General features: G+C 33.3%; 1 protein-coding gene across 2 annotated transcripts in view; it reads left to right on the top strand.

Moving 5' to 3' along the window:
- Nucleotides 1-534: 534 nt before the first annotated feature.
- LOC118196560 (calcium-activated chloride channel regulator 2-like) overlaps nt 535-26943 on the top strand; it is a 59890-nt gene continuing 33481 nt past the window's right edge. The window contains exons 1-7 of one of the 2 annotated variants that reach the window (XM_035368029.2): nt 535-1168; nt 9860-10136; nt 12302-12476; nt 14416-14530; nt 19974-20101; nt 25140-25239; nt 26624-26845. In XM_035368029.2, the coding sequence (XP_035223920.2) occupies nt 1013-1168; nt 9860-10136; nt 12302-12476; nt 14416-14530; nt 19974-20101; nt 25140-25239; nt 26624-26845 (1173 nt within the window). In that variant the 5' untranslated portion in view covers nt 535-1012. The remainder of the gene's footprint in view (nt 1169-9859; nt 10137-12301; nt 12477-14415; nt 14531-19973; nt 20102-25139; nt 25240-26623; nt 26846-26943) is intronic. The other variant, XM_035368030.2, reaches the window with a different exon arrangement.

Raw genomic sequence — 26943 nt, 5'->3', positions numbered from 1 at the left:
AAAACAGCAGTAAAAACAAAACTTCTAACAAACTTGTTGTTATTGAAACGAAAAAGAATAAGACAGATACAAGCGGGAGTGTGACTCTGCATAATGAGTCTATCACTATCACAGTGACGCATACCGACGAACGAAGCATACAATGCAAGCGAATTTTTGACCACGTCCTGTCATTTTTCTCCGCCTTCACATGTGTTTCGTTTTTTTTTTTACATACAATCACCAGTTACCCATACTGAAATTTAATATTTGTAGAAACGCTTACTTAGAATGAGTGTTATGGTGCACTTAAAATTATGTATCAATAACAAAACGTTGGATGAAGCTTTTCCCGTGAAATCCTCACCTCTAATGCCATATTTCAAGGTTACTTCCGAAGTTTTTTTGAGAGTTTCCCAGAATCAAAAATTTAGAACAGTTATGAGTTGACATTGGATATGCCCCGGACATTGTATTTTGTACTTGGAAACGGTCAAAAGGAAGCGAGCAGGGCGAACGCATAACGAACTTTTCACAAAAAACCGGAAAGCATCAAACGAACCGTATATGTGAGTTGGTGGCGAAAAAGAGGATTACATTTTATTAAGTTTCAAATCTACACTATTTGCGAGAGTTGTTTACTACGCCATCTTAGTCTCTTACTTTCAGAACAAAAGATAACGTCGTGTGCAAAGTACAATAGATATCGTCAGTGTGACTCACAAAAGAATTTTACGTGGATAATATATTTCAACGGTATATTTAAAAGAATGACATCTGGAAAAATTACTGAAGTAGATTCGGATTAGAGCTTCTTTCATTACCTTCTTTTATGACCAACAGATGACCTCCTCCCCATTAGCCACACATGTCAGTTTTAATTAGAAACAGCTATCCCCCCCCCCGTTTCGTCGCAGTCGGAGCTTATCGCAGTCGATATGTTAAGTCAACAAAAGGAAGGAAAACTCAGCTTATTGCATCGCACAAAACGCTTAGACTGGTAGCGTAGCCCTTGGATTTGTCAAAAAAAACGATGTTTTGTATGTGTTTTACATTTATCTTTTTGATATATTTTGTGACATGCGCAGAAGTAGTGATAGATTTTGACGGTGGTTACAAAAACGTGCTGGTGGCTGTAAATCCCGAAATTTCAGAAACGAAAATACAACAACTTCTACTTGATCTCGAAGTAAGTATTCCTTATTTGGTTTACATCTTAATACAATTAGCTATTACTAACACCATGAAATAGAAAAATCATTCGTCTAACATTTCTCTACATTCTAGAGATCTTTTTTTTAAATTTCATGGGATATCATTTGCCTGACCATGAATTATGATTGAAGCATTTGTGTATTTAAAATTTTAATATCTATTTTGATTCTATTAACCTTTTTTACGACATTTAATCGAAAAAATTAATTTTTCTTTGTTTATTATATTTCACTGTTCATGTAAAATCCATAAATTTGTGTATTTGTTCAATAATGTTTACTTTTTATATATAATCGAAGTAAACCTGAAATTTTGTAATTCCTAAGCAAAGTAATAATTAATTGTTAAACGTTTAAACATGCTTAATTAACTAAACATAGATAACATACCTACAGCATTTAATAAAATATTCATTGATTTGAAAAAGTTTTCATTAAAGTTTGAATATAATTATTGATTTGCGCATCAAGTAGAAATATTATTGAAAGATTAATTGATAGTTAAATTTAAACTTTTCGTAAAATTTTAAGTATATTTTAACTTTAGGCCATGAATGGGTTCGATGAACTTTGGCCCTGAATTTTTCAACGTATTAAATTATTGATTATTGATTTTTCAATTTACCTAACTTCTTTCTGAAGACACTTTTTTGGGAGGAGGGGAATGAGGCTATTTCATACAATTATGTGGGAAGTAAACTGCAATTCCTTTCATAAATTCAACAGTTTATAGCTAGAAATCTTCTGGGCTTTTGTCCTCATAATGCAAGGTAAAAGATTTCAAAATTTTACGTTAAGTGGTCACGAAAACTCAAAATCATTTGTAAATGCTTATTTAGATTTTGAAAAAACTTCTCTAATTTTTAAAATCTTTTATATTTATTGAAAAAAAATTGAAATTTTTATTTCCGGTAATAAATAATTGGTAAAAGTTTACAATTGGGTGCCCCTTGTTTTTTGGCGATTCTTTTTTGATGCCAAGATCAGCGCCAGGAAAGCACAATTTCATAATGGCCGCTACACAAAACCAAAATAAGAAGTCAAAGACTTGCACAAACTCTGTGTCCATGTACACATCGATCTGTTTTCACTTAAAAAAAATCCTAGAATTGCACAAACTAGGCATAGTGCACTGCCTTAAATTTGTGCATGTAAACATCAATCTATTTTCATTTAAATAAAATCAGGAAGCTAAAACAAAGTTAAAACTATCATGGTAACCAGAAATGAGGTTTCGTCGCCAAAATTTTAAAAAAAAAAAATTTTGCTAATCGAAGGGGCACTCAATTCTACACTAGAGCCAAATAATTTTGTCCTGTAGTAAGAATATACCTTTGTGCAAATTTCAAAAGTCGTTCTTGAAATGTTTCAGTGAACTCTTTCAAAAAGTGCGAATGCTGGTTATCTCTGAATTTAGTTTGACTAATTTAATAATTGGCTTCATGTATATCAGCTGAACAGACAAATTTTATTACCAAACAAAGCAATGTAAGTCAAAAGTATTCTTTACAAAACATATTTGTCAAAAGACACAAAATTATGTATAAATGCTTTATTAAAATATAAGATTAAGGAGCATTTTAGTTAATTCTAGTTGAAAAGAAATTCGCATATGCATGGTAGACAAAAAGATGTATATATTTTCAAATACAGTTTAATGGTTTATCAGAATTTTCATAAGAAAATACAACATTTTTTCATGTAGTTGATTTTAAATAACTTCAATTAACTTATAAACAAATTCATTTCAAATTCTGTAAACACAGTTTGAATTAACTTAGTCTATATTAACCTGACACTTACTTCATTAAACAGCGTATGTCGATTATTTAAAATTCTTCTCATGCCATTTATCTAAAGTCCATTTCTAGCAATTATTGAGCCAAAATATGTTGGAAATGCATTTCTGAGACACATGTGACACGATTTCTATTGGCCGAGTGACTCAGGCAGCTGAAAGCGGGATTTAAATCTGGATTCGAATCCAGGCGAAACAGCTGGCTGCGTAATTGGTTTTCGGGATTTTCCTCATGCGCAAAAGGATCACCAGCGATTTCTCTTAGCTAGTTCTCCACAAAGGCATCCCTCTCTTTAAGCAAATAGCCCTCATGTGTTTTACCATTTTGAAATAGCCTAAATTTACACAAAGAAAAATTAAGAAGTAGAATATAAACATCCTGATCATTATTTGCCAGGTAGAGATGTAAAGTTTATTTAAATAATTTTTTTTATTTATGTTACACTCTGTTCTATAATCCTGTTATTTCGTCTACCAAAATGTGTAACTGAGAGGAATTTCGAAGGTAAGTATATAAATTTAAGAGTAAAGATTTTCAGTTTTAGCTTACCACTGTGAAACTTCTATGTTTGTGTCCGAAATTAGCGAATTTTCTACCAGTTGGTGAATCTTCCCTTTGCTTTGAATATTATGCAGTAGTTTGTGAAGTTAGTGGATCCAGATACTATAGCATAACTTGTGAATCGTATATAACTGAATTTTGCTCTGGTGTCTTCTCCGCAAGTAGAAAAAAATAGGTTTGTGTGAATTTCTGTGTACTTCGAGCTGAAGTTAAACAGTAAATTTCAAGATTTTTTTCCCTTCTGTATTCCTTTGACATTTGTATTGTTATTTAAAGCAGACCCCAAAATCCATATGCCATCTAGAAGATCAGAATGATATTTAGAATCCTGCCAAAATGAATTTTAACTTTGCAGAGTGACATATACAATGTTGACTTTGAAGCTGGCTATAAAGATAACATGCATTATGATAATCAGGGATATATGATAAAAACACATACTATTTAATCTACAGTAAATTCTTCATTCATTTCATTCTTTGCGATAACTTGTCACAATTCTTCCACTTGGTGAAAAAATAAAATCAACTTTTTTTTGTTAACTTGTCGTATGAGCAAAGCATAATTTAGATGTTTTTTTACAAATCTACCTTGCAAGTACTGATCTTGAATAAAATTTTACTTCATCCACTTACTTATAGCCTAACTCAAGGGTCGGCAACGTTTTAGTAAGGGCTATATTGTAAAAGATTTAGGCTTGGAAAACCAAGTAGCAAACATGGATATGAATGGGAAATTTTCTCATAAAGCCAAAAAAAGAGATTATTTTTTTAACTATAATACATTTACATAATATTTATGCACATTTTGCTAAGACTTACAAAAAAAAAAGCAAAAGATTTATATTTACATATTGAAAAACGTTATCACTAAATACATTAAAATTTCTAATGCGAACAATGCTTTTGTTTTTTCTGAGATAATATGCCATCAATCGAGGGCTTAATTTCTAAAATAAGAAGTTTCACAGCCCTCTGAAGGACCGTCAAGAAGAAGGGGGAATAAATAAATGAAATAAGTAATAACTCAAATAATTAAATTAAAATTAAATAAAGACATAAATAACAATTTAATAAATTATTAAGTTACTGATAAACGGTTAAATAAAAAAATATATAAAATTAAAGCTTCGTCTTATTTGGGGCTCTGATTGGACTTACAACTTCATACAAAAACTATGAAAAAGTTCAGCCGGCCTCCGGCTGAATTTAGACCCTAAATATACAGTATAGCATACTGTTTCAATGGGGGAAGGAGGGATTATTCTTTTTCCAGCACACCAGTGGAAAAAAGTAAAACTATTAAAACGTTACTAAAAATAGAGAGAATGCTAGAAACAATATGAGAATATGGAAAGAAATTTTAATGGAGAATAGTAGCTTCAAAAATAAACAGAGAAGAGTCCAACGCTTTCTGACCGCGATGCCCTGCCAATATAATTCTAGCTGAAAAGCAGGATACGACTGGGCAAAAAAAACTTTTCCCCCGAATCCGATCTGATGACAACATGAGAGCAAACTAAGGTCTTCATAAGTGACAATATTTGTTACCCTTATCTTTTAATAGTTCAAGTTTGCAGGAGCTCTGCTGTAAGAGATCACTAGCACTGGAGTTGCAAGACCAAGGTAATCACCGTTAATACTTTCGGGAACAAAACATTTTATCCGCTTTCTTAAATTCATTGCACTACCTAGAGAATAAGCCTTTGACATGCAGATGGGGCTTTTCTTTCCTTAAGAGTCTTAACTTCCGTCAAAGTTTTGTTGCCCAGAGAAAGATAGGTATGAATTTGGAAATTATAATAAATTTTAAGTCATAAATGAAGTAGATAAATGACCGCTAGTTTCGGCCTTTCTGGACAACACTTTAACTGGCAGAATGTCCGTCCTTTGACTTTCTGCTTTTCCCGCATTTGTTTGTTTTTTCCACTTTCTTTATCAGCAATTAATTTTTTTCTGATATTTATTTTTAACATATCCTTTTTGAAACTGCTCGAATTTTGACCAGTCCAGGCTAATATAATTTTGTATGATTTGTTTGAAAAGTAGCATTTTTAACGTTGTTGACAATTTGTTTCGTGTTCTAAAATTTAACTGCTGCAAAATCTGGACCAAAAAATACATTTTTTAACTCCATCACTTTATCTGCAACTGTTATTCATCTTTATTAATTTAGACGTCCGTAATAATTTGCTCTAAGAATTGGTAATTTCTCTTGCTCTTAATACTTAATTTCAAGCAATCAAGACTTTAATTTTATTCTTTTAATTTCTTAACTAAGATTTTATTAGACACCAGTTTATTTTCCTAACTCTATCAGGATAATTTCCTTTTCAAATGCGATGGAAGGTTATGCAATTAGAAAAAAGACACAGAATTGAAAGAAGAAGGGAATAAAACTAAAAAATTATTTATTTCATATTACAATGTGTCACCCTTTTGAGAAATGTTGATATTAAAAATCCATTGCTACAAGCTCTAGCATGTGAATAATTTCAACTGCTAATAGAATTCTTTTATAATGTATAGTCGAGTGCGACTGTAATGAACTTCAAAAGACCAGAAGTATTTTCGCTATATGCGATCCGATAAGAAAAATGGATTATCCCACAAAAACGTTTAAAAAATGAATGATGAGTAATAATAATGAAAAAAAAAACTTATTGATAGTGTCATATCTACCATAGACGTGAATAATAAATCTAGTTTAAAAAATCATATTAAAATTTAATTGCAATGATTATTACGTTCAGTCATTAAATTTGTTGATTTTCTTTTCGACTATATTTTAATAATTTTACACGATAACTTACTTCATTCATAACTGTGAATAAAACAATATAAAAATACTAAACTGAATAACAAAAACTATTGACGAATTTATTTTTAACTTTTCCTTAGTTTCATAGGGGAAAAATAGCATGTCATTTTCTTCTCTGGTGATGCAGATTGCATGAAAATTTTATGGAAAGCATGAAAATTTTATGGATATATTTTATGGATTGCATGAAAATTTTATGGATTGCATGAAAATTTCATGGAAAGCTAAGAGTCAATAACCTATGTAAAGTACTATATTCTATATCGTGTAAAAGAGCTAAATAATGCAATACCCTTATTCGAAAGATATAACTTGAAGAGCATTTATACTCAGACAAAAGAAACCGATCAGCATCTAAATTTCATTTTGTAAAAGACGAATCGATTGCATAGCCTAGCTCATCAGATTTACTCCTTCTTTCCCTGAATAGAAAAAATCGCAAAATTTCCATCATAGCATCAGCCTGGAGTAGAGCTCTATCTAATAGTTCAGCAAAGAATTTAAATGGAATCAGAGAACCCACTGAAGCTCTTTGGATCAGTGCTCAATACTCGTTTCCTAAGTCATGCATATTTGCTCTCTCCTAGACTTGGTTTCACACTTGTCCTGTAAAGTCTTTTTTAGAACACAGAGAAAATTGGAGATGAAGATAAAAGAAAAGTAACGTAAAGGATGGAATTGTTGATCCTAACACCCTAACGTGAATCGCTTTAAAATTTAGCAAATTTTTTATTCATTATATCCGATTTTCATACTTTTTAATGTCCGCTATAGCGGCATAAAATAACGTTAAATATACAGGAAGTTGGCCGAGACCAAGCGGTTCCTTCGTTATCTCCTGAGGCTGATTAGCGGGATTCAACTGAATCTACCTAATCAATCAGATAACTGGAAATCTCTAGTTTTATCCACAAAAGTTCTATAATTTCAAGGTTTAGCGGATCAGTCATTAGTCTGTGGTCAGTCAGCAGCGCATAGCAGGCGACAGACGCTTAATTAGTGCAGGAAACAATCTTAATTAAAAACAAATGCAGTTAAGAAATCACATCTGTGTTTAAAGTCACTCTCATGTCGCTGACATTTTTACATAACTTCTGATTTGAGCAAAATATTTTGATAAAGGGCAAAAACAGTAAAAATTTTAATTTAAGTGTTATGAAAATTAATCGAATTGGCATAGCTGCCGGAATGTTTTGACTGAGTGCAACGCAATTAAAGAAGCCTTCAAAATGTAAATAAAAAAATTAATCTTAGCTTAATGATAAAAGACCCGTTTACAAACGTTTTTCTTCTAAAAAAAAGTTGCGTTTTCTAATAAGAAAATTCTTAGTCCGTTAAAATATTTCACTAAATTTAAGTTCATTTTTTAATTATTATCATTAATTCGTACATTTATGTATTACGGTACCGCCTTGCATATTAAGTATGTATTAAGAGCTTGGTCTAGCATGTGAATTTCATCATACTATTACCGATTTTGTTATGTATGTAAACCATCGCAGAGAAATTTTATGCAAATTGTAGTATCTCTTGTACAATGCAACACGTAAGGTCTCAGAAAGCGAAGATCCCCCTGAAAAATAAGGTTACAAATGTAAGTCCGTTTAACATTGAGGTTGTCCTTATACGGCTACGTTAAGGTAGCGATTATTTTGACCAAGTGTCACTAAACTTGGCTACAATTTAGCGACATTTTGGTCCGATACTTATGTAAGTGTAATTATATATGCCTTTCAGCCGTTTCGAGAAATCGAAGTTAACGGAATTTCTCGGCAACTTAACTCGACGGGGGAAAACTATGTAACACCGGAGAGAGCATCAATTTTTCACTTTCGCTCAGAGTATGAAGAGATCACCGTGTGAGCTTTCGAATTTGGAGACCCTTTGTAGTGTCTTATGTTCAGCTTGTTTAGTAGTTTGAAGAGGTAATCACTTACTGTGCTGTCATATAGAGGACAGTTGTACGAGTACTTTTGTGTGCGTTTTTGGAAAAATTAATTTCATCAAGCTTTCATTGTTTGTGGTGCATTCATTCCATTACGAACCCGTATGCACGTAACAATACATTAATCTCGGGAATAAATGTAAACAAAGACCACGAATAAACGTGCGGCAATAACATATTTCTTAATATTATATTTTCACGGAAGAACTACAAGCCATCTTTGACCAAAAAAGTCTGGAAACTCTTTGAGGATAATACCACAGCAGTCCTAATGAATACAAAGCATGATCTTTTTTTTAGTGAAATTTTACGCTTTGCGACGCTGTCGACGGTATAACCGGGCGCAGACCAACCCCCTTTTCGGCCTGTACTGTTGAAGTAAATTCACTTTTCATCACAAGTGACGATCCGGATCAAAACTGTGTCCATGCGCTAATATTCGAGCCGATTAGTGCAGGTCCGAACACGTCTGTCCTTATCTGTTTAAGTCAGCTCATACGGCATCCAGCCATTGAACTTGTACGTCAAGTTTCTGCGATGCATAATGCGACTAATGGACATGGCACTAACATCTAACGCTTTAGCAAGCTCTCCGAGTGGTTATATGCTGATCTTCTTCCACAAGTTCTCGCAGGCGGGTCTAATCTGGTAGCGTCATTGCTCCATTTCAGACACCTTGTCCTTAAGGATAGCGATATTTTTTTACAAAGTTCACAACACAGAGTTCTAAAGCAAGTCTCTTTCTTTCAAATGCCAAAAATCGTTTGACCAAATATGATTAAACACGCCAACGCAAACTGTTTGCGCACACGATATTTCCGGTAGCGGAAAACTTTCCTACAGTTTCCTACAAAAAGCGTATACTTCCCTACAGGTCACATAGAATTTAAGAATCAATAATACCAAGTTGTTGTTTACAAAAACGTCGATAAGCTCCTTGATAACTTTGCTTCTGAACATCGATTGTTCCAGCTGGGTTCAAATTCTTTTCGTTGACTTGGCTGCTGGAGTATTTTCGTGGTTTTCTTCATGTGTAATACAAATATGTGCAAGTTTCCTTTAGAAACTCCTCCCTTTGAACCTACGCATAACTTCCCTCACGCAGATAACCCTCATATGTTTTGCCTAAATCAATTCACTTAACCTAATTTCTGTTGTAGCAAAGCAGAGAATCTGACATTCCATTTGACTAGCAGGGAAACACGCCATGTTAAATATAATACTAAGCAATAACCGTAACTGACATAAATTTTAAATAAGATTCTATCAATTTCGAGCGTGATTAAATCTTTAATCTTCTTAGAAAATATTCATTATTATAACTTATAAGGTATTTCTCCAGCCTTCTTAGCATGCCCTCATGGTGTAATGGTCAGCATGCTCAGCGCATATTCGAGAGATCCATGGTTCAAGTCCCGGCGAGGGCATTGCTCATTTTTCACGTTTTCTGCTTCCAAAAATTCCTAATGTCTCTACAAACTGATTTTTGGTGTTTAATTAATATTAAGCTGTTAAATTCCTTTTTTTTTCTAATATTTTAGAGAACATTCAAAGAAGCTTCCGATATTCTTCAGTCAGCAACTCGTGGACAGGTGTTCTTTAAAGAAGTAATTTTCCTCATTCCGAAAAGGTATTCTTCAATTTCACCTAGCCGGAAATGGATAAAGTACAACCAAGAATCAAAACATCCAGATATATTCATTACTAATAATGATCTTTTTGACAATCCATATACAATTCAACATGCCGGATGCGGAAAGCAAGGTCTTCGAATACATATTCCTAGTAAATTTTTAACCAGCGCCAAAAGCAGTAAAGGTATGTTTCTTAAATATTAATTTACATTCTCTTGTTTATGATTATTTAATATGGTAAGATACACGTTTTAAATTTTAAGAAACCAAAAAAATTATTAAATTACTATTTTTATGTTCCTACTGTGCAAATTTTGTTCCAGTTTCTTTCTTTTATTTCTCTTTTGAACTTAGTATTGTCCAAAATAGGAAAATATAGACAATATGCTAACTTCATCGCTGCATGAATACGGACTTCGCCGACATGCATTTCATCTATGAGGCTGCGGCTGAAATGAGCAAGCAGCTGACCCCCCCCCGCCAAAAAAAAAAGAGAGCCTCCTTTGAGATTACTTTCTTTGAGCTATTATTGCTCTATTTCTGTTCGAAGCTTCACACACATTAAAATATATATATATATATATATATCGGCAAGCTACGTTTTCGTGTAACTATGTATCAAAATCCGCACGGAGAAACGGAGAATGACGATTTATGTCTGATTTTTTTTCTACCGCTTAGCACCGTTTTATATCTCCTCTATCTGCCATTTACACATACATATTCTATTACAAATCTGCTTTTATCTGTGTCTTCTAAATATTTTTACATTTTTGCCAGAAATTTTTGAATCACTATATGTGTGAATCTTTTTGTGGAAAATTGTTTGCGGTGTGTTGTTCTAGAGCGTAAAATACCAAAATCTTTTCATTATTTTCACAACTAAAAATTCTTTAACTTCATTTTGAGTCACATTTCTGTCTGTTGTTTTTCTGATTTCTAAATTATTGCAGTCGACTTTTGATAAGCTCAAATTTAAGGACAAGGAGAAAACCTTAATCGAAAATACAAGGTTTCAGTGGATCCACACACGCTGGCAGTTCAACGAAGAACAGGGACAAAGGTTCTGGAGCTGAGTGTGCACAGCAATTTTTTTTTCTAACATCTAGGTGTTAACACCGCGGTTAACTGGAAGCAAATCATTTTTTTTTTCCAACGCAATCATCCTTTTGGATTCTAGATCTGTCATTTCGTTTCTTAACAATAGCAGAACTTGCGACTCGAAACATAATTATGAGGGCCGATATCTCTGAAATACTCTTCAGTGTGTACCAACGCATTATGGAGTACCAGAGAAATGAAAGTGAAGATAATGATAAATGTAGAATTTAGTAAGATCCATTATCCAGATTTGTGCATAGAAACTACGGGAAAGTCTTGGCATTATCTTCTGGACAAAAGCGTATAATATCCCTTCTCTTCGTGCTACAGCTATGGTGCTACAGCCGTCTTTTGATCTTTTGATTTGACGCGATTGCCTCAGTGCTTATTGCTTTTACATTAGACTCGGAAATTCTCCAGTGTGTTCCTTTTGTGACTCTGGATAACCTATTGCCAGAGAACATTTTAAACGTGCTCTGTATTAAACAGTTTTAATTCTGGCACCTGGATGTGCTGAGAAGAGAGATGACTATAAAGGCTAAGTGCCAAAAGCCAGGCATTTGTAAATAAATACGTAATAAAATAGTTATTTTCGTTAATGCTTCGTTTTTTGGTTTACCCTCGAATTGTTAATGCAAATCGTTGATCGCGATATGGTTAGTGTAAATCCCAGACTTCGAAAACTTCGCAAACGTTTTATTGCTCACCCAGCAAATTTTGTTTTTTATTCTTACGACGAAATTCAAGCTTTATAATTAATTAGCAGAACTTTGTACTAAGAGAATGGCGTAAGAACCTTTTTTGAGGGGAGGAGGACTTTCTTCTCTTTGATAAATGCTTCTATTTTATTGAAATTTTTTTGTGTTAATTTCGATTTTATTACCATTCTGAGTGTCGGCTGTGCAAGCTGCAGTAGTCATTATTGAGCTGTGAAGTTGTTTAATTTTATAATTCTACGAGGAAATCTGCATTCTCATTTCTTTCTACTCCACAATGAGCCGGCACACACTATAATGCTGCAGAGGTCGCAAGAGATTTTTTTTAAATTTTTTTATTTATTTATTTTTTTAGCCAGGTAAAGGCCACCGGTATTCCACTCGAATTCCAGAAAATGTTTAATGCTGTTAACTCGCCATTAGCTAAAGAAAAATACTATTAAATATTAAAAGTTTATTGCCTTCTTGCATAAAAATTAAATTATGAAATATCTGTTAATTATTAAGAATATGTTCCCATTTTTTGTTTCAGCTAAAGCTCTGGTTCGTGAATGGGCTCATTATAGGTACGGAGTATTCGATGAAAATGGCTATCCAGGCGACGAACTCTTTCCTTCTTGTTACAAGATACCGGGATCAGATATCACCCATGTCACCAGCTGTACGAATGAGAAAGCTATTTACGAGTTCAGGTACAACAGAAATCAGTACGAAAACATTCTATTTTTCGAAAGCTTAATGGAAATATTTTCATTACTAAGTTTGTGTCTCTACTCAGAATCGAAACGGGAATTTTGTAGATTACATGTAAGCCTCAGCGCTTAATAGATTGAAATATGGCTGAACTAAAAAGTAGAAAAAATAATCTGAAAATTCAAAAGTGAATACATAATATAAAATATAAATTAATAACTATTAATAGTGTTTTGAAATAAAACGAGATTCAAATTCTTATCATCTGAAATCTTTATATGAAAATGGAATTAAAATCCATTTTTTTTTATCTGTCTCTTCCGGAAGAGATTTACTGAGTTAAAGCTGAATTTATCTTGCAGATTGTAATAATATAAAAAGTATTTAAAAGCAATTATTTTACCAAAAGAAATAAATAAGAATATTTGTAAAGTAAAAATTTAGAGGGTTAATTTAAACAAAATATAAAATTTGTTTCAGAAAATAATATTACCTCTACATAGATAGGATTCGATTATTCAGTAATGACCAAGTACATTGCAGTATGCAAATTCATAATGAAATTGTTATTTTATTATTTAATACCAGTTCTCTATAAATGAGTTAAGTTTCACAAAACCTTATCGTTAATTAACTAATTAATTAAGTTAATGAACGGAATTAGTTGAAAAAATTGAAATGAAATTAACTAACATTTATTGAAAAAAATATACACAAAGGCATCTTGTAACAGCATTAAGCTGTCAAACGAATATATGTAACCTTAGCCTTGCAAAACAGCTGATATTTTAATTAATTTTGGTATTGGACTAGCTCGTGTCAAGGACATGGGACTTCAAGATATAAACTTCTAAGCGTATATGAGAGAATACGTTAACTGCTATTCAAGCTATTCAGCGTGTGATTTTTGACTGCTGGCGACATTAACGGACGAGTAAATGAACAACGCCGATCACTAAAATAGCTTAAAAGTGTTATTTTGAGAGAAATACTTATTATTCAAACCTCAGGAGCAAGAAATCCAATGAAATAAATGCATAGCTACGGCTTGATTAATTATTTTCTTTATTAAATAAGTCTTCACGTTGCGTCAGTTAAAGATGGATTTAATAATGTAGCAATTTTTTCAACAATGATTTCGCATTTTGTTTTCAACAAGTTATTTTAAATATATAATTTTCTGTTCTGTAGATCTCCTCGAAAATGCACCTGAAAACTGTATGTGCTTATTGTAACTGCTTGGCTTAAAACTGTTTCACGTGTTAAACTGAAATACGCTTATGAGGATCAGATTGCAATTTCTTTCTAATCTTATAATTTTTTCATTTCTCATTATCTTTCTTTTAACTTTTTGAATTTCTAATGTAAACATTTCGAGGTGTAAGATCATAATCTAGACTGCAGTATTTCATTTTCGTTTTTAATGCAAATTTATTGAAGCTGATGTGATTACTTCAAAACATGAATAATCTAGGAAAATGATAGATACCCTAATGAGATAGCTATACCACGTTATGAGAAATAAAGGAAACGAATAAATACCATGATAAGTCCATTCAGTTTTCAAAAATTTTACTTTGCTTCTCTGTTATTTTAGGATTTGAAAGTATTTCTAGATTTCTAGGCAAATAAATATGAGAGTTGGAAAATTTCTTTAAAAAATATAACGTCTAGATTTACTAATAATCACACACAAACTTACGAAACAAAGATGAATTTTATGACGAAAATAAGCACGAAAAAGTAGACGATGAACATGCTTTCCCAAGACATACAGTACCATGGTGGAGATTTAAAAAACTGAAATACTTATTAACAAACGCATTTTAAGAGAGTCTATTCCAACTTTCGCCTCATATGACCAACTGAAATTTTCATTATTTTTGCTTTTTAATAGGATTTTCTCCATTACAAAACTTCTTCATTTTTATTATTACTTATTTTTCCCCCTAGGATAAACTCTGAAGTAAAAGAGGATAACATTTCTGCTACTTGTAATCCGATTCCTGTACGTGGAAAAAATGATCGCATTCAGTCATCCCTAATGGATAAAGTGGAATTCCCTAAGGTATTTGCAATAAATGAAATAAGTGTATTTGTACAGATTATCATTAGAGTTAACTAGCCCATTGTCTTGCCTTCCTCTGAAGCTTATTTAAATAAATTGATTGTAACATTTTTAATACATTTAAATAAGCTGCTTAGATTTAAAAAATGTCATGTTCAGCTTTAATGCATTTTCTCCCTCCTTTTCGCGTGCCTTCGCTGTGTAACTGGAAGCACGTCCGACGCGTACACGGGAGGTCAGGAGCTCGAATTCCGGCGACGGCATTGCGGATTTCTTCAGTTTCCTGATATTGAAAAATTCTAATGACTACTCAGCATCTGCATGTAAATCGTCACAAGAACAGTTACAGTTTTTTTACATTCAAACATCTGTAGTACATCAGAAAATGACAGTGGATAGTGTACATTTGATGACAGAACTTATTACCACTGCATCATTGAATATCTACTTTTGGATTAAACAAAACATTTTATACTCCTCTTTCTTCATTGCCCCCTCTATTTTGGCAGTGAAATAAAACTTTTCGTTTAATGTATCATTAAATGCATTATATGTGGAGGGGGTACGTTAATATCACTCATACCTTTTCCTGGTTGCTATCATAATTAGAATAAATATCATTTCACATGTCAACTCATTTCGATATCCCCTCCCCACACAAAAATGTATTTTACAAATATATTTAAGATCTACTGAATCAAATCTATTTTTTGCAATATTTGGGGGCCTGTTCTTTTTTAATCCATAATTTTACAAAGAGTTTGTATTCAAAACATAAGCCATCATGTCAACGTCTTAAGAGTTTTTTAAGGTGAGTTGTATGTGAGATTTTTCGATGACGCGGCTGTACTAGTTTTTGCCCTCGAACATAAGCACGCCTTCATCCTAGTTCCCCCATTTTTCAGATTGCTAAAGTACCATGCATAAGGAAAGAAGACTACACAGTAAACATTCCCTGACTAAAAAGTTTGGATTATATATTGGATAAGGCATAAGCTCAAATCTATCAAATTTATGAAGGTCTTTGCGATCGGGCTACCAAAAAGACATTTATTGTTATCGTGCTGTAGAAGATTTCGCTTTCTGTTCATTAGTGCTAGGGATTTCTGTTTACAAAACTGTATTCGTCTGCGCTAGTTGTTCAAACTAAAAGTTGGCTTAAAAAGGAATGTTTGCAATAAAATCGTAGATGGTTATACATTTGAAGTTCCATATGACACTGTGACAACACGTGTCTGTGATTAGTGAACTTTCTATTCTCTTTGGAACGAACCCCAGTATACACTTAAGCTCTGATGTGGGGCCGCTGAAAGTGATCAAGAAAGATTCCTTAAGGACACCTTTTGCAGTATCTGTTTCTCATTTTACAAGACTAATAAAATAAGGCTTTTGTGTGAGGAATACTGCAAAAGAAAAACGCGCTCAGGCGTCGGGAAAGCTATGAAACTGGTTAAGTTTTTAAAGATAACATAAGTTATTTCCATTCTGGAAGTTCGGCGACGTTACACCTTAACTTTATTGGTGGCAGCGGGGAGATATGAATTCCACGGAGGCATTTTTAGTAGTCGTGAAACGTTTAGTTTGGTCATAAGAGTATATTAGTATTGTGTAAAGTATATTAGTATTATCATAAATCCTCAATTTGACCAGTTATAACTAATTGCATCATGGGCATGTAATAGTGCAAATTGTCTTGAGTTTATGTTTTAAATCAGTCGACTTTGTTGCAAAAAAATTAAGGGTAAATTTGACTCCTAATAGCTGAAATTGCTATTTATTTTTTAAAAGTAGGAATCGTTAGATTTTGATTGTACTGATATCATGGCGTTCTTAGCAAAAGTTAGAAAAGAGGATCTTAAAACTTTGTATGGAGAGTTAGGGGAAAATTCGGACCTGAGTTTAGGATAATGGAGCTAAGACAGCGGATTATGATAATAAATCCTACGAGGAGGAACTTGGAAAAAATCTCTTGGACAATTCACTTCAATGAGGCTTGAGAGGGAAGAAGAGGGACAGAATAGAATTAAAAGAGAAGCGGAAGAGAGACAACATAGAATTAGGAGAGAAAGAGAAGGCAGCCAGGATAGAACTAGAAGAGAAGAAGATGAGAAGCAAGATAAAATTAGGAGAGTAGAAAGATAATTCGAACTGAAATTGCAGATGGCAGTCGTTCGAAAAGATCTGGACACCGGACGCTATTTACTAGGGAACCAGATTGCTAAAAAATTAGCAGAAAATCAAAATGATAGAGTCTTTTGTCAAGAACCGATGTACCGGGTTCGATGTCAAAGAAACCGCAAAACTGTCAATACCGAAATTGAAAACCCTCAAAGTTGTCCTTCAGAAAATAATTAAGTAAAAGAAACGGAATGTTATTTAAATACCAGGAAGACCTGGAAAATGATCGGAAACTATGGGTCAGGAAAGCAGTTCAGAAAATGAATATAGATACGTGTAAACTTTTAATGCACACACCTAGTGAAAAAAAAAAGGTACTAAGATCGGACTTTGTTTAGCATCCCAGTACCCGGCTGCTGTTCCGGTAACAGATACAACTTCTATTATTGTGGTGGATACACTTAAATTTTTCCACCAGAATAGGATTTCCTAAAGGAATTTGGTGCACTCAAGGATTTTAGTTATGTCAGTTTTGGCCTCTTATAAGCAAGTCAAATTCTCGGTCCATTCGACAGGGACTGGGAAACTCGGAAGTGGGTTGTCTGAAAAAAATTGTATTGTAAATTTAACAGAGAATTAAAGAAGATGCACAGATGGTCATCTCATTATGTTAAAGCCTAAAGGGAATAATTACGTTTATTTCATAGATAATGTTAATGAAATTGTCTTCTTATGTTGATGACAATTCATATATTTATGATTATTTTGATGTCATTAAGTTTCAGTAATTCAGGATAAGTTTCGGGTCTCCTCAAAGATATTTCTAAAAACTGATAAATAAATATCGCAAGGACTAGATAAATGTATAAGTCAATACAAGGTTTTAAAAATTTATATTATTGCATAACACTTGCTTGCAGAAGAAAACTGTATACTTTATATGTGTAATCAATAGTAATTGTACTGTAATTTTTTTTTTTTTTTTTTTTTTTTTTGTACTCTAGCCTCAAAGTTTCATTTTTAATCTTTGGTATTTAATCCAGAGTAGTGTAAATATTTGTGTTTCAGATTTTTTTATTGAGTTTATGCGTCTCTAACAGTGATAATTAAGCAAAGATATGTTGAACTTCTACGACAGTCTTCCCTGTGAGGGAAGAAGTTGTGACAGCATGTGTGTGTCATTATTGAACGTCGTATTCTTTTGAAAACGAACCCCTGTATCCACTTAAGCCCTGATATGTGAATGATTAAAGTCCCAGTTACATCATGTTTCGGCTACGCGGGACTTGACGTCGAAACGGACAATTCTCAGTACCCACACAATTCCAGGAAATCCACGTAGCTAGGTTACCGTTTCCACTTACTACAAAGACTTGAACGCCAAACACTAATCGATTATCGCTCAGATTGGGATCATGTGAGGCTTCAGAAGCAGAACTTTCGTCTGATTGGTTGTCTCTACCCGGGACTAAGATCGAGCCGAGACATTTTCGGCGAGGTTTGAAAAAAATCCCGCGTAGCCGCAACATTGCTAGGCGGGACTTCGCTTCAGGCGGGGCTCATTTTCTAGGAATCCTCCCGTTTAAACCAGTGCTACCAGAATCTCGTTTCTCAGAAAAGTTCCGTCTAGCAGGAACTGCAGCCATGTGTGATAACCTCTTAAGAAAGACCTTGTTAACGACGCCCCTCTTTGGCGGTATATCCGTTTCTTATTTTGTAAGAGTTAAAAAACGAGTCATTTGTCTGCGAAATGCCAACACAGGAAGACGTGCCCGGGCATCGGAAAAACTGTTGTCCTTTTCCCCTTCTCTAATAATGCTAGAATGTTATTTTGTATACTATAGAAATGATCCTATGAAGTACGATCTTATTCCAACTCTGTGATTACCCAAAAATGAAAATGTTAAGTTTTTAAATAAATCTAAAAAGAAAACCTGTCTTAGTTATTTCCATACCAGAAGTTCGGCGATGTTATAATGTAAATCATCATCTTGCTTTTGAAGCATCCTGGTTTGGCAACAGGTTCAGAAAGCTGCCCCAAGATTAACCGCTACCACTGCGTTTGCACATTATGCTTTGAAGAACGGATAGCTTTGAAGTAACTCACTTACTTATGATTAGCAGGTACAATAGCATTATTAGCAATTATCGCCTTTAAGGTATTTTCAAAAATATGTTTAAGACACAAACTTAAAAATAAATACCCTTAAAATACATAAATATCGTTTGAGACATTCCAACATAAAGTTTTATGAACGGCTTCGAATTAATTTATAATTTATTATAATCTAATTCATTAGCCGCCCAGACGGTGTAGTAGTTTGCGGAGCCTACTGCGGCACCGAAGGGCCCGGGTTCGAATTTCTGAGAAGGCATGGATGTTTGTAAATGTATAGTGTCTTTGCGGTATGGGAATACCCTAAATATTTAACGAGCCGAAAGTCCTTTCGTGGGGCTCGGTGATAGGGGAGTGGGGTGCGACCCATCCCCGAGGTGCTCTCCTTCAAAATTGGAGTGGAAATACAAGTCCAAACTCCTTGAGATTCCAGCAACTGCTTTTCCGTGAAATTCATGGACAAGAAAAATACACCATCTAGTTCATTGAGCTTAGATGACTGGGCTTATATTTTTCAGGTAAAAGCATAGAGAGAAAAGACTCATTGATTAAAATTTTATACATATGTGTGCAGTTACCAGCTTAACACATCGCACTTACCATTTAAAAGTATTATTATAACAAAGCCTGTTTAAAATCACTTTGTCTATAAACTAATTATAATATTGCTGATATTTATTATAGCAACCTTTCCATTACAACGACAGGTACAAAAGTCTCCATCGGTGAGAATCTATTAAACTCTTTCCGTTCTAAGGGCCATTTGTTATGACGTCATTTTTCTTTAAGACACAAGGAATCGTTATAACAAACGACAAATAAAGTTCATTTCTCCTTTCAAGTAATGGTTACATCGCCATAAATAAAAGCACAATTTATAAACGGATCATAAAATTTTCTAAAAATGCGAAACATCGATTTCTTAATGGACCAGGATTGTACAGTGCAAAGTCAAATTAGCGAGTAAACCTGCTGCTTTTAACTTCGTAATCTCTTGTTAATAATTAGAAAATTTCTTTAAAATTCTTACTCACTTTGTAAGTGAGTAAAAAATTAAAATTCGTAATAAATAATTTTGCGCATAAATTTTGTACAAAGTTCTCTAAATTACAAATTTTGTCTGTTTCATTGCATTGTAAATTAAAAATTTCTCTCTACTATTTAATTAAACTTAGTTTTGATTTTTAAAATCTATTTTATTTGTTATAGGCGACTCATTTTTGCGACGATGAAGGTTACCCTCACAATAGAAATGCCCTATCAAAGCATAATGCATTTTGCAAGGAACAAAGTACATGGAAAGTTATTTCCCAGCATGATGACTTCCGATCTAAAAGGTAAATTTTCATGTTCTACTAGTATATCTTTATGAAAGCTCATTATTTATATCCCGAAATAAGTGAACTTTCTATGTTCATACTGCACACGCTTTTTACCAGCTTTAATGAAATTTTTCGACCATTAAATTGAATTTCGAATACCTATCCTAGAATGTAATCGTAAAAATTTGAAGCTAATTCAGAAAAGAAAAAAAAAATTCTTCATATGATCAAAAGCATAAAAGGATATTCTATTTATATTCATTTGTAAGTCCACCATAAAGTGAGTGGATAAAACCTTTTGCACATTTATATATCCACTCGAGTTTGAACCCTGGCGAACGTGGTATTGTCTGGATATTTTCTTGATTTTTTCCACGTGCAGCATAAATACGAGGCACTTTCCCTTTGAAGAGGGCTTCTATGAAGGCAATTCTCTCTTATCGAGTGCCCTTGTAATCAATTTCATTAACTTCTATAGCAATACAGTAGACTGAATTTATTAGTTTCATCAAAAAAATAAGATTTCTAATCAAATAAAGTATACCAGATTGCGATAATTTTAGCCAACTAATACTTTTTAACACTTACATTTTCTAAAGGAATGAGTACTTGAGGCTGCTTCCTTGTGTAATGTGAAAACGAATTCCTTCCGCTTAGAAAGTTCTTCTCGAAGACATCTCTTTAGGAATAGAGCCCTCGCATACTTTGTGTTAAACAGTCAAACGTAATTGTTTTTAAAATTTAAGCTTTTACGTGGATTTATTAATATTAGTTTCATTTGGTATGCCGCTCCATATTCTATCAGGATTTTTAGAGGAGTTCAAGGCAAACCGTTTCTCTAACGTACAAAATAGGCTCTCGTTTAAAAGAAAATCAAAATGAGTTAAACCACTTTGGATTGACAATAAGAATGACGAAATCTTGAGTCATGTAAATATTAGATATTAAATCTCATGAAACCAAATACATAAAATTTCATGGGACTAAATTCATAATATTTAGATTACTGAAAACCGTTGGATAAAATTTGTCAAGAATCCTTCGCGAGTTTTTTCAAGAGACTGCCGGTCTAAATATCTTATCAACATTTGGCTGTAAATCTATCGATGCAGTTTAAGAAATTAATCAAATAGGATAGATTTTTCGTACTAGTACAATTTTGATCAAAAACATCTTTCAGTAAATATATGTAAAAGTAATAAAATTTAAATATGTCCCTATAAATAAAAAAAGTGAGTAAGAAAATTGGTTTTCAAACCCGAATTAGTCGAATTAAAAATACCATATCACATAATAAGAGTTACGAAGTTATCATTAATTAACATATTTTTAGACAGTACACAAATATTGCTCAAATATAGCTACGTATGCAAGTTTTAATACAAATATCCATGTTATACTATTTAAGCCTAAAATCATGAAAGTATAGGTATAGATTTCTAATTCATACTTGTAGATATGCTAAAATTTAGTTTCTTCCTCCAATAAAATTTAATATAAATAATTTTATATGATTTTTTTTTATCTTGATAAGTAGTTTTTTCCGCCGAGAGAAAGTAAAGCAACTCCTGTAATTTTTATAATTCTTGTTAACATTGGTTTTGCATTAACAGAATCTAATTTTTCTAAAATTTTCTTCAGTAATATAAAGAGCAACTTAAGAACTATAATTTTGTTTGTTGAGTAGAAAAATTTAAGTCTTGTATATTTGTGCTGAAAAGAAACACGTGATCGTAGTCGGAAAATACGGTCCTTTTTCTATTACTTTCTTAAACTGAAACACACTGTATTAATAATGTGTACTTGCATTTGAAATAATTTGACTAATAAAATGTAGTTCAAATTAGTACTTGCATTTGAAAGCCAAAAGCGTTAATGTAGTACCTAATTTCCTAACTAAGCGATTTGAAGTGATGCTGCTGAGGAAAATTCCGAATCACAGCGAAGTTCCTAAATATCTGCAGTAAATTGTCAAATGTACAGATGGTGAGCTGTCCTTTGTTAATAGTGAGAAAAATAGTTGAAACACACATATATAAATTTGATATTAATTGGAACAACCTTTATTTAAAACAGAATTTCAAAAAGAAAGGAAAAAAAGTTAAATTATCTTCTGCTTAGATATTGCAGAATTTGCCGTATAACTGAACTGTTTGCTAGAGCAGGAAAATACCTCTCACTGAGCTTTTGGTGGTTTCGATGTTTATAAAAATCATTTTTTTTTAAATAAATAATTTTCACTTCCTTGAAAACGATATCTTAGTTTCATAACTTATGAGGTAAACATTTGTGAAAAGCGCTGCTTTTTTTATAAAACTAAATTTAAGACAACATTTATTTAAGGATGGCCTCTGGCCGAAATTTTCCTTGACGTACTTTGTGGCAGATTAGGGTAACGAATTGCTGGTATATTATTTGCTTCTTCCTATAGTATAGGCAGTACTAGGTAAAACAGAAATGTTGTGTTAGGTATCCTTATGCATTGCTAATCTCACGTAGTATGCGTATGACACAGCTTTCATCCAGGAGTCGGTATTCGCGATTTGCTCATCTAAGCCAGATTTCAGGTTGGCTGGCACTTAAGTTGAACGTATTGTTTTATTTCTAAACCAGCATTGAGTTTCATCTTTGCCGTCTGTGAGATTACGAATGGAGCACTGATCTCGCTATTTCAATTTCTACAAATCTAAAGATCAAATCCATACACAGCGCGCGTTATTATCTGCTGATACAAGCATGAAACATTTGCATCAAACTAATAAAATGTAGGCAGGATATGACTGTCTAGATGATCAAGATTTTTAAGGTAGAAATTTCGGCTTATTTGGAGTTCCACCAAAGTACTGGGGCTCTTTTTTTTTAATGTGCGTATGTGAATAATAATGTACTTAGAATACTAATAGCAAGTAAACATAAGTAGAATAATAAGTAAACATACAATAGAATAATTAACTACATAAATAAATAAATATACAATGTACTTTTTTGTATATATGTGTGAGAAAGGGATTTTGTATCGATGAGTAAACCATTTTTAGTCCAAAGGGGCTTTGTCCCTGAGGGACTCTTGTTTTCGTTTTGGCATTTTGAGTTGAAATCTTTAAAAGGCTGTATCACTTTTCAAACTGTTTCCACCAAATATTATCGCCCTGTAATATATTTGAAGAAATTAAATAGTGAAGGATCTGCATAAATGTATGTATGTTTCTCGCATTGTGAAAAAACAATGGTACCTAGAGCCATCAAATTTTGAATGACGTAATCCTACTGCGAATATCGGCATCTGGAAGCCCAAATTTAAAATTTGGAATTTGTTTTATTATCGGTTTCATATTTTGTAAAACTTTGACGAATTTTTGATTAACAAACTCAAGGATTTCAGAGCGAGTAATGGCAACGTTGTACAGAAAAAACATTTTTATCTCCAGCGCGTGAGACTGTGTATCGGAAATTCTAAAGAGATGCTCAATGTAAAATTATTTTGCGATATTGCTCTTGAACTGAATTTTATGGTTTAAGTGCGAAGAACCTGATATTTAATAAATAAAGGTAACACGCAAAATGTTAAACGCCCCTTTGAAGTAATTTAAAATCTGAAACCAGATTTTTTTTTTTTTTTTTTTAAATTTTTATTTTTAGTTTTGCGCCTGCAATGCATTTTGAAAGGTATTTTTTCATTTTCATAAAAAAGTCATTAAATATATCGTGATTTTGCACAAATTGTGTTATTACCCAAGTGAGTGATTGGCGGAAACAAATCGTTCGGATCACTAGAAATTTCTCATAACCTAAGTATTAAGTGAAAACGTTAGTAGAGTCATTAAGTAATTTTAAAGCAGGAAACATGAAAAATGAGTTATGCCCTCGCCGGGACTCGACACTGGACCTCTCGAATACGCGCCGAGTGTGCTACCGTTACACCACGAAGGCGTGCTGGGAGGAGGGAGAAAATACCCTATATACTTCCCCTTTTAAAGGGCGACTGGGAATTAGGGCGTTATCATCCATGAGAATTAATCCATTCACGATTGCTGCAGCGTAAAGAACCACAGTAGGTCTGAGGATCTCATCTCTGTATCGCTGAGTCTTTATTGTTCCATTCCTGATAATGTGCAGGTCGATGCGGCCATTGATGGAAATACAGGCCCAGACCATCACTCCATCTCTGCCAAATCAAACTCTGATGCACAAATTCAGAAGAATTTCGTATACCAGGTTCTTTCCAAATGAGAACCCGCCTATTGTCAGGTTGTACAATAAAGCGGGACTCGCCGGTGAAGAGCACGTTACTTCACTCATCTCATTCCTATCTGAGATGCTCCAGCTCCCACCTCCTGCGGAAGCACTGTAGTCCTATGTCTATGAAACACTAACCGTAGATCTACAAGCATACAGTAGAGTATAGCATACATACAGTAGAGTCGGTTTGAAACAGTTCGAAGCTCTGGTACCAGTAGCCCTCTGGAGATGCTGTTGCAAGAAAGTGGCGTTCATAGCGCTGTTTCTTCTGGTCGTTAGTGTTAAATACCAACCCTCATTTTGTGTTGTTGCAGTTGTACGACCTTGTCCCTATCTTCAGCAGACATTTTTAGTTTCCAAAAACGGATTCCATAGTCTGGAAATGACACTGTGAGAAAATCCTAACGCTTCCGCTACAGTGGACTGCGTTTGACTCTCCTATAAACGACCAATGGTCCTCTAGGCTACTGATTTAGCTAAGTCATTTTGCTGAGACATCGTATTCATTGTTGCCAAAACATTCAACGAGTGTCAATTATCCTTAATCGCTTCCTACAGAAGGAATGCTGAAGGTAGTTTTTCACGCTGTATCTAAAACCCGTAGTTTTTCAAGGTCACAGACAAAATTTGCATATTTCCAACTTTAATAAACGTTATAATTTTCCTTTTTAACCTCTCCTATTCCATTTTTGTTAAAAAGGCTGTTAATTACATGGTTATTTCATACCAAACTCACAATATCCCCTAATTGTTTTGAGCAGTGTACATACAGTTCATCTTGGTCATTTATCTAACAAATACTTTTTTGTCTTAGGAAAGGAAAGCATAATAATGTTGTATCTTTCAAGTACGTGATGGAATCAGAGCCTCGATTTATTGTAGCAGTAGATTCATCTAAAAATATGACGTTATATGTAAGTACGATATCATTAGCTCAATTTAAAATGAATGCAGTTTCAGATTGTTTATGATTTCTTATAGACGAACGTTACGTTTTGAATTTTTATTAGATTTTTACTAATATTTCATTTACCTAATAGTCAATGAGTTATTTTACCAGCAAAGACCTGATCATAATAAAGCTTATATAAATAAAAGGTTAAATTTCAAATATATATATTTGATTCGCGCCAGTTGTTAACATCTAAAGAGATGATGCAGAAACTAAAAATAAATCTTTGTCGACGCTAACAGGCTGCAGACAGGCGACTGGACTCTCGTAATTTACAAAAGCCAAAAACCGTATCTTCTAATAATTTAGATTGAAAATTCTTTGTAAACTGGGAAAAGGTTTCACTTACCGCACAGCATGGGCACGGACAGCAGCGATGAGCTCAAGACGACCGAAGTTGCTCTCGAGAAATATATATATAGAATTGCACCTGATCGATATTAGCAGGGAGGCGTTTTTGCTATACAGCCAGCATAATTTACAACTAGCATTCGCTCTTTTCTAACTATCTTGCAAGTGACTTACATAACTTTCTGGTTTGAGCCAAAATTAGAGTCTAGAGCTAAGAGAAGGTAGAACAGTATGCAGTTAAGCAGTTAATCTTGCAAGATAGAATTTTTTTTTTTTTTTTTTTTTTTTTTTTTTTTTTTAAATGGTATCGCAACATAAAGCTAATATCGAAGACGAGAAATACAGCAAAAAATTATTCCTAGAAATACGTTTTTCCGAAACTAGTGCAATATGACAATATCGAAACGATTCCATTCAGCACTAGATTTCGTATACGCCAACCAACAGAAAGGAAGCAAGGATCAGTGGACCAAATTTACGCAGCCTGTAACGTTCTTAGAAACAAGGATTCGAAAGGTTCATTGGACGAGGCATATAGGTGAAGCCGTTGGCCGTTTTGATACCATATAGCTTAGTGAAATACTGAATGCAAACATTTTACATACACAGATACAGTAGATGCTAGATTTTACAAAAGTGCATAGATCGTGAGCTCGTAGTTCTTTAAATTTTAACGGCATTAATAAAAAAACATAAGCTTTTCTGAATTAACGTTTGTAAAAGTGCTTAACTTGCGAATTAGAAGTGCGTAAAAATGCAAGACCAGTGTATACTTCTCTGGTCTATTTTCTGCAGTTAGTCTTTCTGAGATTTATTTGTCCGTTATAATGTCTTTTAGACATATTGTGTTTGGTATTATGCAAACCAAATTAGAAAGCTAACATTAGTATCCCACCACTAATAGATGAAATGTTTACTACGTTATTGTCGGAACAAAATTTCAGCGTATAATATTATTTAATCCCTCGTGTTTTAATTATTCACGTTTATTTTAGGACAGATTAGATCTTTTGCGAAATGCATTTTCCTATTTTTTGCTGTACAGTATGCCAGAAAATTCAACTGCTGGACTTATCAATCTACGAAACACAAGCGACAATCCTTTGCTCATCAATTTACAAAACCAGGCTGACGCTGAAAGACTTATTGATGCCTTTCCAGAAGCTTCAGGAGAAGATAGTGTGTGCGTGGAATGTGGAATATCCAAAGGACTGAAGGTACTTAAATGATAAAATTTGAGTTATTAGTTACGTAAAAGATGTAAAATATACTATATGCGCATTATAAAAAGAAGCTATACATTTCCGAAGCTTTT

This window comes from Stegodyphus dumicola, chromosome 6, assembly GCF_044657685.1.
Source record: "Stegodyphus dumicola isolate Sdum_Otavi_A_Nest chromosome 6, ASM4465768v1".
Classification (NCBI taxonomy): domain Eukaryota; kingdom Metazoa; phylum Arthropoda; class Arachnida; order Araneae; family Eresidae; genus Stegodyphus; species Stegodyphus dumicola.
The sequence above is the reverse complement of the archived record's forward strand: the minus strand, read 5'-3'. Positions and strand labels throughout refer to the sequence as shown.